We start from the raw sequence: 12119 nt of genomic DNA on the forward strand, positions 1-12119 counted from the left end.
CCCCTCACCAAGGCTCCCTCTGGGTTACAGGGACACCGAGCTGGGCTGCCAGAGGACAAGGGGCCTGAGCCTGTTGAAATCTACAGCAGCATTGATCGCTTTGGGATTCTGCAGTGAGTCCTCTGTGCTCCCCTCACCCCTAAAGCAGCTGTCTCAGCTCAGGGATGGGTTTGCTTTTAGAAAAGCCTTTCTGATGCAGGACATGTCTCGCCAGGTCTGGCCAACCTCTTTTCCAGGGTCAGAACTCCTCCCTGGCTCCCCTGGAGGTCCAGCCTGAGGTTGCGGTTGGGCCAGAGGTGCAAGGCCCGTGTAGGGAGCGGGTGGGAATGGAGACTGGGCTAGGCCAGGCCCCTGGGCTCTCAGCAGTTCTGTCGGCAAGTTAGCACAAGAGGAGCGGGGCAGCCTGAGCTTCTGGTCCTGTGTACCAGGAGACAACCCCAGTGAGATCCAAGGGTTGTGGCCACAGGGTGAGGAGACACCTGGCCCAGCCTCAGGGCTGTTGTCCAGCAGGTCTCTCAGAGCCCACCTGCCTCTGTCCTCCCCCATTTCCCTAGAACTACAGCCCTCCCTGTCCCCATGGGGAAGGGGGAAAGGTGTGGGGACAGTGGGGGCTTTGGCCCGAAGAGAATGGGGGAGAAGACGGGAAGGGCCCCGCTCTGGGCATCTCACGGTGAGACTAGGGAGGCAGCAGGGCTTGTGGTTAAAGACCCTGGGTCTGGTGCTGGGAAGGGATCTGGGGCCAGGTAAGAGGAGCCCAGCCTGGAGCCCATCCCTCAGGGATCATAGGATGGAGAGAGAGCAGATGCCGGGCAAGATAAGGTGGGAGGGAGCTTATGAGGCGTGCCACTTCTGAAACGCAGGGTGTGTGGCTCAGGTATAGGGAGAGGCAGGTGGATGCTTGGCCAGCCTTGGGGCTGTTGTCCAGCAGGTCTCTGAGGGCCCACCTGCCCCTGTTCTCCCCCATGTCCTTAGATCTACAGCCCTCACTGTCCCCATGGGGAAGGGGGAAAGGCATGGGGACAGTGGGGGTTGTGGCCCTAGGGGAATGGGGGAGAAGATGGGAAGGGCCCCATTCTGGGCATGTCACGGTGAGGCCAGGGAGGCAGCAGGGCTTGTGACTAAAGACCCTGGGTCTGGTGCCGGGAAGGGATCTAGGGCCAGGTAAGAGAAGCCCAGCCAGGAGCCCATCCTTTGGGCATCATAGGATGGAGAGAGAGAGCATCCCGGGGGAGGTAGGGTGGGAGGGAGCTGATGAGCCGTGCCACTTCTGAAATGCAGGGTGTGTGGCTCAGATGCAGGGAGAGGCAGGTGGATGCTGGGAGGTCAGAACCTGCAAGAGCCTTGGGGCTGTCAAGTGGGATGGGTCCCTGGTGCACCCAGAGTACACTGGGCAGGTCTCAGGGCAGGCTCCCTTGACCCAGGTGGGGTGATGTGGTCACTCCCTGAGGGACTCCTGTCAGGGCCCGGTCACCCACCCTAGGTGGCCCCCATCCCATCTCAGGGCTAACATTTCTCAGCTCCAGCAGAAAGCACCACCTCGAGTCCAGGACGGGCAGCCCCATTGTGCAGCCTGACCACCCCCCATGCCAGGGTCCCAGTAACCCCAGCCAGGCTGTCCCTGTACTCCTTCTTCTCCCAGGTCCTGCCCCTCCTGGGAGTCAGCCCCACAGGAAGGCCCTTGTCCTCCCTTCCCTGTGCCTTCTCCCGGGCTGAGTCCTGAGCTGGATAGGGACAGAGCCAGTCCTTTCTGGGGGTCAGCTCCCAGGCTTGGGCGGCTCCAGGCCTTGTGCAGGTCCTCAGCTCTGCCTGGGTTGCCTTACAGTGAGACGGAGCTCCCTCCTGTGACTGCCCGGGAGGCGAAGGTAAGAGCCTGATGCATGGAGGGGCTGGTCCAGGGACGTAGGGACTGGGCGGGTGGTCAGTGAGGCAGAGGAAGCAGCTGGCCTGGGTGGTGGCGGGTGAGGGCAACACGCTGTCATTGGGAGGGGCAGCAGAGACCTGACCCCAAGTTGCCGTAACTTTGGCAGTTTGTTAAAATTCCAAAGTGAGAACCACAGTCCTGGCTTGGAGGTGGCTGCCTGCTTGTATCAGGAGCCCACCTAGAAGCTGGGACCTAAGACTGGTGTATCTGTGGCCTGAGGATGGCACATCCTGGGGTCCCAAAGCCAGCCCACTGGTGCTCATTTGCTCAAAGGCTCTCAGCCCTTAGGGTCTGCCCTTCCCTGGCTCCTTCCAGCTGGGTCCCACCAGGGATCCAGAGCCCAAGACCCAGCATCCACGGGTGGCTCTGGGAAGCCTGGCAGCTCCGCTAACTCCAACATGTCTCATTTGGCAGCAAATTCGGCAGGAGAGAAAAAGAAAGAACAAGTGGCTGGAGATGCTGGGTGAATGGGAGACATATAAAAACAGCAAAAAGGTAATGTGTGGAGGGAGAGGCCCCTGGAAGTACTCTCTGCAGAGACAGGGGTCAGGCACCCATGGCTTTGGCCTGGCACCGTCAGCCTCTCAGAGCGGGGGTGGCACACTGTCCTCGCCCAGAGGACTGCAGGCCTGGTCGCCAGATTGCCTGCCTATTCGTGCAAGCGTCACCTTGCTGGGAAGGAATCTGAATCTAGGGCTGGGACCACCTGGAGTTCAAGGCTAGGGATGCCCTAGTGACCTGAAGGAAGAAAAAGGTGCAGATCAGAGTTTCGACTCTGAGTGTCCATCCACTCTTTCAGTCCTGGGAAGGCAGACCCTGCCCCAGCTTGATCTCACCTCTACTGAGGAATCATGGGGCCAAAACCAACAATTTCCAGAATCCCCAGGCTCTGGTCCTTGCTGGGGTCACCCCGTGGCCTGTGACACCAGATTGTTTTCTGCCCACAGCTCATAGATCACATCTATAAGGGCGTTCCCATGAACATCAGGGGCCCAGTGTGGTCAGTCCTCCTGAACATTCAGGAAATCAAGTCGAAAAACCCCAGAAAATATAAGGTACTGTCAGCCAGAGCACAACAAACAGGACAGGCCGTGTCAGGGGCCCAGGTCTCCAGCTGGAGGGAACGTCAAGCCCACCCTGTTGGGGGTGGGGGGGGATGGTCAGATGCACATCCTGGGCATGGACAGTGGCATAGTCACCAGAGACAAACTCAGCTCTGGTGACCCTCCCTGGCTTCAGTAACAAGCCAAAAAGCAGCTTTGTGCAGAAGGAAACCTTCCTTCTTTCCTTCCTTCCCGAAGTGCTGACTGTGAGCTGACTGCCATTTGGGGCAGGGAGGCTTCCATCTGTTCTGAGGCTGCTTCCTCCTCTTGGCCCTGCAGATCATGAAGGAGAAGGGCAAGAGGTCATCTGAACACATCCACCAGATCAACCTGGACGTGAGCAGGACTCTCCGGAACCATGTCTTCTTCAAGGATCGATATGGAGCCAAGTAAGCCTACGGGAGCCGCAGGGTCCCAGTGGAGATGGGGTGAACAAGAGGGATGGAGACTTCCCCGCAGCAGAAGCCAGGGTCACCCAGCAGGGATGACAGAGCTGCCAAGAGCTCTCCTGGCCCAGGGAGCAGCCGGCACCATGAACCGAGCACCTCCCTGGTTCCAAGCCCTGGGCCAGGCTGGAACATGTGGGGCCAGAACCCAGGAGGATCCTGAGGAGACAGAAAACAGCAAAGAAAATCACGCACAATGGTGAAAGGTGCTCTCCCTGACCCATGGGGACGCATGGTAGGACCCACGGGAGGGTGGCAGGATGGAGGGCCCATGAGCCTCCCCAGGCAACACTGACAGCACCAAATGCTGGGAGAATTAGGGGTCCTGGAAACTCTCATCCAGGTCTGCTGGGAACATGACATGGCACAGCCACGTTGGCAGCCAGTTGGGCAGTGGCTCACAAAGCTCAATGGACTTGAACCACGCATCCCCAAGGTGTCACAGATATTGAACCCACTGATTTGAAAACTGACATCCACATGAAACCTGCATGCCACGTTCACTCCTTGATTCATTGTCACTCACACATGGAGCCTTCGGGGATGGCCTTCAACACGGGAATGGGGAGAGACAGGCTGTTCCTCCGTTCAAACGGGAAGACCTGGTGAGAAAAGGGAACAAACCAGTGATGGCTGCACAAACGTGGGTGGATCCTAGATGCATTTTGCTAAGGGAAAGAAGCCAGACCCAATAAGCTACCACAGTAGGATTCCCATTCCTAGGCCATTCTTGAAAAGGCCAAACCATAGGGACTGAGAAGCAGTCTGGGTGGCCAGGGGCTAACGGATCGGGGAGAGGCTGGGTGCATAGGGGAAACCCTGGAGATTTGGAAGATGAAGGAGTCTCTCCAGGAGGGGCTGGAGCAGTGGCCAGGAGACTGCACATTGGTTTGGAACCATGGAGGAAATGTACACCCAAAGACTGAACTGGTGTGTGTGCAAACTGGAAAATAAAATCATTCAGCATGAAAAGGATCGGTGAACTCACTGTAGAACTGGGCTATTTGCATGTCACAGATGTGGATTTTACTGAAACATTTCTTCAACAGTCTCAGGCCCTGAAGAGCTCACTGCTTATCTTGTGAATCATCTGAACCTGAAATGGGATTTGTTGTTAGGATTTGTAGACAAAGTGAAACTAACAGCATCTGCACAAACCAAACCATAGCCCCCTTTCTCTGTTTCCTAGGCAGCGGGAACTATTCTACATCCTCCTGGCATATTCGGAGTATAACCTGGTGAGTATTCCCGGCAGTGAGGTTCCCGGGCCATATTTCCATCTTCACAGGAGTGGGTGTCTGGTGGGGGTGTCGTTGCTTCTTTTAAAGTTAGTGTTTGTGACCCACCAGGATATAGGAGGCAGGAGTCCAGCTCACTGCTGGCATAAACCTCCAAGCAAGGCAGTGGTCTCAAGGGGTCAAGCTGAGACACAAAGGAGTTGGGGCCTGGACTCCTGGTGTCACCTGGGCCTGACCACCACTTCTCAGAACAAGAAATGACGCCCTCCTCCTGGGGCTGCCCCAAAGCCCGGGAGTTTGGCAGTGTCACACGCAGGACAGTGCTCTCAGGAGACATTTTGGACAAGGTGCTGAAGTGCCTGATGGACTTGGCTCTTGTCATGAAATGAATTTGCATCCTGAGGAAGCCTCTTCTTCATAGGAAGCCTCCCCAGTCACCTCTGCCCTCTCCAATGACATGAGTCCTCCCAGGTGACCTCAGCCCTCCCAGGTGATGTCCTTCCATGGTGACTCTGGCTCTTGCAGGAAGTGGGCTACTGCAGGGACCTGAGCCACATCGCCGCCTTGTTCCTCCTTTACCTGCCTGAGGAGGATGCATTCTGGGCACTGGTGCAGCTGCTGGCCAGTGAGAGGCACTCCCTGCCAGGTAGGTGAACAGCTGCCCCTGGGGCCTCATGCAGCCAGACCTGGGGATGGCCACCGTGGCCAGATGATCTCGGCTTTCAGCCAAGGCACCATCCTTGTGTCACCAGCTTGTTGGGAGCCTTTAGGACATCTCTGCTGAGGGTCCCACAGGAGTCCACAGATGCCTTTCATCCCCATCAGCAGAGGGCATCTCATCCTCCCCGTGGCCACCCTCTGTGTCCTGGAGCCACGCCCTCCGGCTCTGATTCTGTGCAGCTGACTCTCCTCTCCCTGAGAGTCCTCCTGCCCTCCAGCTGCCTGGGCTCCTGCTGCCCTTGGTGCCCACGAATGGGCTGACCAAGCCCAGGTGGCAGCATCTCCCCATCCCGTGTCCCCTGGCACGACCCCACTTCCAGGAGATGACCAGGAAGCCCAGCCCCCACCCTATTCTGGCCGCTCTGTTGTGGCCTCAAAGTCAGGCTTGCCCTTTTTGCGCCCTAGCCCGGGAGGCCTCCAGGGGAACCTCCAGCCAGGCTCCAGGGGATGTTCCTGTCCCACCTCCCCAGGGCAAAGGCCACATGGTGGGGTCACCAGATGGGAGGGTGGGAGGCCTTCGGGTTTGGGGGCCTCTGCAGCTGCCCAGCTCTTGCAGCTGATGGCTCCACATCTTGGGGGAAGGCTCTGATTTCATGATGGGCTGGGGGCTTCTCAGGATTCCACAGCCCAAATGGTGGGACAGTCCAGGGGCTCCAAGACCAACAGGAGCATGTGGTACCCAAGTCACAACCCAAGACCATGTGGCATCAGGTGAGTTTATGGTCCCCTCGGCTCTTCTCAGAGGCCCTGCCTCCCGTGGGGCTGTAGGAGCAGGGGGACTGGAGCCCCTCGTGGGACTGGTGACTGGCGGAGTCTCAGCCAGGGCCTGACCTGGGACGTTGGGTTCTCCATGGGCTGGGAGTTGGTTTCCTTTCCTGCCCTGGCGGAGACAGAGGCACAGGGATGGGGGCCCAGCTCCTGCAGAGCAGGGCAAAGGGCAGTGTGTCCACCGGGAGTGTGGGAAGGGGACAGTGTTGTGGGGAGCTCTGGACACCGCCCAGTGTTCTGCACTAGGGGAAGGGTCTTCAGAGGCCCTGGAAGATGGAGGTTTTTAGGGCAGCCCAGGGGGCCCTGAGCACCTCTGTTCCTCCCATCAGGACAAGGAAGGTCTATGCGGGCAGTGTTCCTCGTTAGGCTGCCTTCTCCGGATGTTGATTCAAGGGGTAAGGAGGCATAGGGAGATCTTGGCTCAGGGACCCTCCTTGCCCTGCAGTGCCCTGCTTCCCCATCCCGGGGGTCTGGCTCACTCCCAGCCCACAGGAGGCTCAGGCGGGTCCCTGAAAGTCACACAAGCAAAACCCTCTGCCCAAGAGGGGTCATCCCAGGGCAATGGCTGGGGCTCAGGCCCAGCTTCATGGGCTGACTGGGCCAGGACCCAACTTGAGAGGGCTCAGGGAAGCCTCAAGCCCTGGGCAAGCCCCTCTGTCCAGGAGCCACATCCCCACTCAAATGAGTGCCCCCTATGAGGAGCTGCAAGACCTTGTCTGACCCAGCATTCTGGATGGCTCAGGCGGCCCTCATGGGGAAGGTCACTGACTCTGGAGACTGAAGCCCCAATGTGCGCAGCTCGAGCCACCAGCCCCAGCCTGGAAGGGCCAGGTTCTCTCACACCTGCTGTCCCCACAGATCTCTCTCGGGCTCACCCTGCGCCTGTGGGACGTGTATTTGCTGGAAGGAGGACAGGTGTTGATGCCGATAACAAGCATTGCCTTTAAGGTTCAGAAGAGTAAGTCTACGTGTGCCCAGTGGGGCCTGGGGAGCCCTGTGGTCAGACCCCGACTGGCCCGAGGGCAGCTTCCTCACCCTGTCCTCATGATCCTCTGTTCTGGCCCAGAGGGAGGTCTGGCCAGGTGGGCTGGGCAGGGCACTGTGACGCCGAGCCCATCCCCCACATGACCCAGATGAAAGTCGGAAGTGTGGTGAACACTTCCCTGCCCAGATCACCCCCCAGCCACAGTCTCCTGTGTACATGTGGACGCCTGGGGTGGCCACAAAAGGATCTGGCACCGCCCAGTGGGAGACTGAAGTGGCCACAGGGTATGAGCTGTGACCATTCCCAGGTAACTCTCTTGGCCTGATATCCACCCTGTCCCTAGAGCGCCTCATGAAGACATCCAGGTCTGGCCGGTGGGCACGTTTTCGGAACCAGTTCTTTGATACGTGGGCCATGGACAATGACACTGTGCTCAAGCGTCTTAGGGCCTCTACGAAGAAACTAACAAGGACGCAAGGGGACCTGCCACCCCCAGGTGGGCTCCAGTGCCATGTCCCCTCCCATGTCACCCTCTTGGGCAGTCAGTAGTGGGCGAGTGCCCCGGACCAGCAACCCTACTACCTGGGCCTTCCTCTTCACCTTTTCTTCCTCCTCTTCCTCCTGGACTCTAAGAAAGTACAAGAGGCCCACCGGCCCTCAGGGCAGGCGCTCAGTGCGTGTGTACTGGACGTGTTGTGCATGCAGGAGGGGGATGTGGGCAAGACCCTCCAACAAGCCCCCTCCCACTTTCCATGGTGTCTTGCTCTCCCCCTCACAGGGCCCTCAAAGTTACTAGAGGAGCCAGACCCATTTGTGGGAGACCCTGCCCCTCCCTGCAATCACCCACAGCCTCAGAGAGCAGCAGAGGCCCCTCACTCCTGCACGCTCCTCCAGGGTTGCCAGGACAACAAGACTTGAGCAAGGGAGACAAGGGAATTGGGTGTCCCTGACCCACAGCGCATTCAGGGAGAGGGCACAGGTGGGACCCCGGGCCCAGAGCCAGAGCCAGAGCCAAGAGTTCAGCCAGATGTGGGAAGGGTCAGTCCTGGCATGGACTGGGCAGCCCAGGGAGGCAGAGGGTGACCCACGTCCGGGCCCAATCACCCACTGTGGAGACAGGTCCCCATGTGAGGTGGTAAAGGGCTGGGTGACATCCAAGGCCCCTCCCACCTGAGTTCTGACTGGGGGCCATATCCCAAGCCCAACAGCCCTGGGACGAAGGTGTGTGGCAGGACGCCCCCAGCCAGTCTGAACCCTGGGGGCAGTCCCAGGAGCCACCCGCCATGCCCCAACGGCTTCCCCATGCCAGGCAGCACACACCCCTCCCTCTGGGATCAGCAGACTACAGGCGTGTCCTCAGTGTCAGACCACGGGGGCCACACAGAGACCCCAAAGACTCCAGAGACGCAGGCAGGTGGGGCCCAGCCTGGAAAGGGCTCACTGGAGACACTGACCACGTCTGTTTTCCTTTCAGCCAAGCCCGAGCAAGGGTCCTCAGCACCCAGTCCTGGGCCAGCTTCACGTGGCAGGAAGACCATCTGCAAGGGGGACAGGCAGGCCCTTCCAGGCCCACCAGCACGGTTCCAGCAGCCCATTTGGCCAGCTTCTCCGCCATGGGCACCTCGTTCTTCCACATCCTGTCCTGGTGACGCTGTCTGGGAAGACACCTACCCTGTGGGCACTCAGGGTGTGCCCAGCCTGACCCTGGCTCAGGGAGGACCTCAGGGTTCCTGGAGATTCCTGGAGTGGAACTCGATGCCCCGCCTCCCGACAGACCTGGATGTAGGGGGCCCTTGGTTCCCTCATTATGATTTCGAACAGAGCTGCTGGGTCCCTGCCATATCCCAGGAGGACCAGCTGGCCACCTGCTGGCAGGCTGAGCACTCTGCGGAGGGGGTGAGATTGGCTTTCACTGCGCTGAGCCCCAATGTGGACATGCACTTCCGGGCCCTGCAGTGCACCCAGCACTGATTCCAACCAGGACACCCCCTTCAGAGCTAGGGACAAACAGCCATGCGCTCCCACCTCAGGGCCTTGCCTCTGCCACCTCTACTTGGAAAGTGTTCAGTTCCCTCTAGGCTTCTAGAAGCATCTGGGCCAGGGCTCATGGCAGAGGTAATTTCCCGAGGCTTAACAACCCAAGCAGGTTTCGCATCCTCATTTTATTTTTTGTTAAACTTATGAAAATTTATTAAGAAAGTGGGCAGCTCGAAACTCATGCACAGATGGAACACACCAGCACCCAGATCACAAAGCCAACCATGCCCAGCCCCTCCCAGCACCCCCAGCCCTGCGACCAGCATTCTGAATTCTAATGACACCATGAGCCTGCCTTTGTACTTGAAACTCATGGAAGGGTAACCACCTTCATGTTTTAAAATAAATGTTTCTTCCTGTTGAAATGATTTTAGATATACAGAAATATTGAAAAGGCACTATAGTGTCCTCCTACACCTTCCATCTAGCTGCCCCTAATAATGATGTTTTGTAGTAGCATGGCACATAAGAAATTTAGGCCAGGTGTGGTGGCTCACAACTGTAATCCCAGCAATTTGAGAGGTCGAGGTGGGAGGTTCAGGTTCACTTGAGTCTAGAAGTCTGAGACCAGCCTGGGAAACATAGGTGGACCCTGTCTCTAGAGAAAAGTCAAAGAAATTAGCCAGGCATGGTGGCATGTGCCACCTAGTCAAGAGGCTGAGGCAGGAGGATTGCTGGAGCCTATGAGTTCCAGGAAGCAGTGAGCCATGATTGCACCACTACACTCCAGCCTGGGCAACAGAGCCAGACTCCATCTTCAAACAAACAAACAAACAAACAAACAAAACTTATTCATGTAACCAAACACCACCTGTTCCCCAAAAACCTATTGAAATTTTTAAAAAGAGAAAGATAATGCTTGTGAAGTACACATTGTCTTTCTCTCATACTGCCACCTAAGTTATGTTTATGAACAACTATAGTAGGCCAGATATTTGTGATATAAGTTATGTAACTACAAAGAAGTTTTTTTTTTAATTGTTACTCATTTTTATCTCTGTATTTGTTTGAAGTTTACTAACCAGATAATAAAAACATTTCCTCCTCCTTACACAGAACTGCCTTACTCTTCTGGATGATGAGGATCATAGATTGGAATATTTGAAACTCCAGGATGAACAACACCTGGTAATTGAAGGTACAAGATGGAAGCATGCATCTATATTAAATTTTCAAGGGAAAGAATTTAAAGAGTTACTAATAACCCATTTTATAATTTTCTCCAAGACAACTATTATTTGATCATTATGTTTTTATGACAAAGAAACCCTTTGGAAAAAAAAGAAAAAGAAAACCCTTTGAACTCTTATGTAATCCTACCATATGATTTAGATTGCTTTAAAGGGAAAATATTCTGTTTTTAGTCATTGACAAAGGATGGGAATGGTAGATAAAAACAAGTGAATTCAGTTTACAAATTTATACTTCCTTAAAATTTTCAAGTTGCTGCTTTGAGTTTGAGTAGAGAGCAACTTTCTTGCATAGTTAGTAGCACAGGCTTTCATTAGTCATCAACACTGGCTACTCACTGACAGAGCTACTTGTATGTTCACAGATTTACACACTGGCATACACATGCCATTAAAAACTTTTTAAGTGTGTCTTTTCCCATCAAGTTTTGTGGCAACGTTGTTAGCTGCCTTTGTATTCAAATGAATAGGCCGGGCGCAGTGACTCACACCTGTAATCCCAGCACTTTGGGAGGCCAAGACGGGTGGATCACTTGAGGTCGGGAGTTCAAGACCAGCCTGGCCAACATGGTGAAATCTGTCTCTGCTAAAAATACAAAAATTAGCTGGGTGTGGTGGCACGTGCCTGTAGTCCCAGCTACTCAGGAAGCTGAGGCACGAGAATCAGTCAAGCCCAGGAGGTGGAGGTTGCAGTGACTCAAGATCACGTCACTGCACTCCAACCTGGAGGACAAAGCCAGACTGTCTGAAAAAAAAAAAAAAAAAGGAATAAATTACTCTGACAGTTGTTACAATTTAAGAAAGAATTGTAATATTTCTAATGTTTTAAGTATAAGAAATTCCATTGTTTCTGAACTTTAATTACTTCTGTAGATGGTTAAGTATAATTTTACTTCAAGTAGGTAATTGAGGGAAAAGATTATTCAAACCAAGTGACTTTAAAGTCCTCAATATGAAGAATAGGAATGGTTTTAGAGCCAATTACAGGCATGTGCTGCATAAAGATGTTTGACAACAAAAGACCTGTATATAGCAGTGGTCCCATAAGATTATAATACTGTATTTTTAGTTGTACCTTTTCTATGTTCTAACATGTTTAGATACACAAATACTTACCATTGTGTTACAGTTGCCTACAGTGTTCAATACAGTAACATACTGTACAGGTTTGTAGCCAAGGAGCAACAGCCTATACCATACATAGCCTAGGTTTGTGTAGGTACACACCGTGATATTCACACAAAGACAAAATCACCTAATGATGCATTTCTCAGAATGTAACCTCATCGGTAAGCAATGCATGTACTAAAATTAACTAGATTTTAAAACTTCTGATTTAGGAATAAGATGTCTTTAAAAAAAAAAAACAGAAGCAATCGAGTGGGTGTAAATTAGATAGATAAGAAATTAACACATTCCTATCTGTCCTTCCAGTTCACAACAAAGATATGAGTTAGCCTGAGGAGATGTGTTTTATAGCAAATAGTAGTAAAATAGATAGACACAAGGGTAGGTCTCCAGTATTATTTTTTAAAGAGATTATTTTAAATGTTTTTTTTTCTTCTCTCAACTATTAAAGTGCTAACAACTTTTGGTTTTCTAGTTCAAAAGTAATTAGGGCCCTTCTTTTTCTTTTTTCCTGAAGCAGCATTTGATGTTGGCAAACCCACCATCAAATTATTTTCTAAATTTCTTTCTAACTCTGCAATTA

At 54.1% G+C, this 12119-nt stretch overlaps 1 protein-coding gene across 3 annotated transcripts in view; it reads left to right on the forward strand.

Moving 5' to 3' along the window:
* Positions 1-12119, forward strand: part of LOC129016870 (ubiquitin carboxyl-terminal hydrolase 6-like) — a 53725-nt gene that overhangs the window by 6584 nt on the left and 35022 nt on the right. For 2 of the 3 annotated variants that reach the window (XM_063656584.1, XM_054456631.2), the window contains 13 exons: positions 31-113; positions 1823-1862; positions 2336-2416; positions 2869-2976; positions 3304-3413; positions 4660-4708; positions 5234-5354; positions 6045-6139; positions 6526-6591; positions 7055-7154; positions 7525-7677; positions 8656-9077; positions 10275-10356. In XM_063656584.1, coding sequence (XP_063512654.1) covers positions 31-113; positions 1823-1862; positions 2336-2416; positions 2869-2976; positions 3304-3413; positions 4660-4708; positions 5234-5354; positions 6045-6139; positions 6526-6591; positions 7055-7154; positions 7525-7677; positions 8656-9077; positions 10275-10356 — 1510 coding nt within the window. The remainder of the gene's footprint in view (positions 1-30; positions 114-1822; positions 1863-2335; positions 2417-2868; positions 2977-3303; positions 3414-4659; positions 4709-5233; positions 5355-6044; positions 6140-6525; positions 6592-7054; positions 7155-7524; positions 7678-8655; positions 9078-10274; positions 10357-12119) is intronic. The other variant, XM_054456632.2, reaches the window with a different exon arrangement.

The sequence above is a fragment of the Pongo pygmaeus genome, chromosome 19, assembly GCF_028885625.2.
Source record: "Pongo pygmaeus isolate AG05252 chromosome 19, NHGRI_mPonPyg2-v2.0_pri, whole genome shotgun sequence".
NCBI classification, from domain to species: domain Eukaryota; kingdom Metazoa; phylum Chordata; class Mammalia; order Primates; family Hominidae; genus Pongo; species Pongo pygmaeus.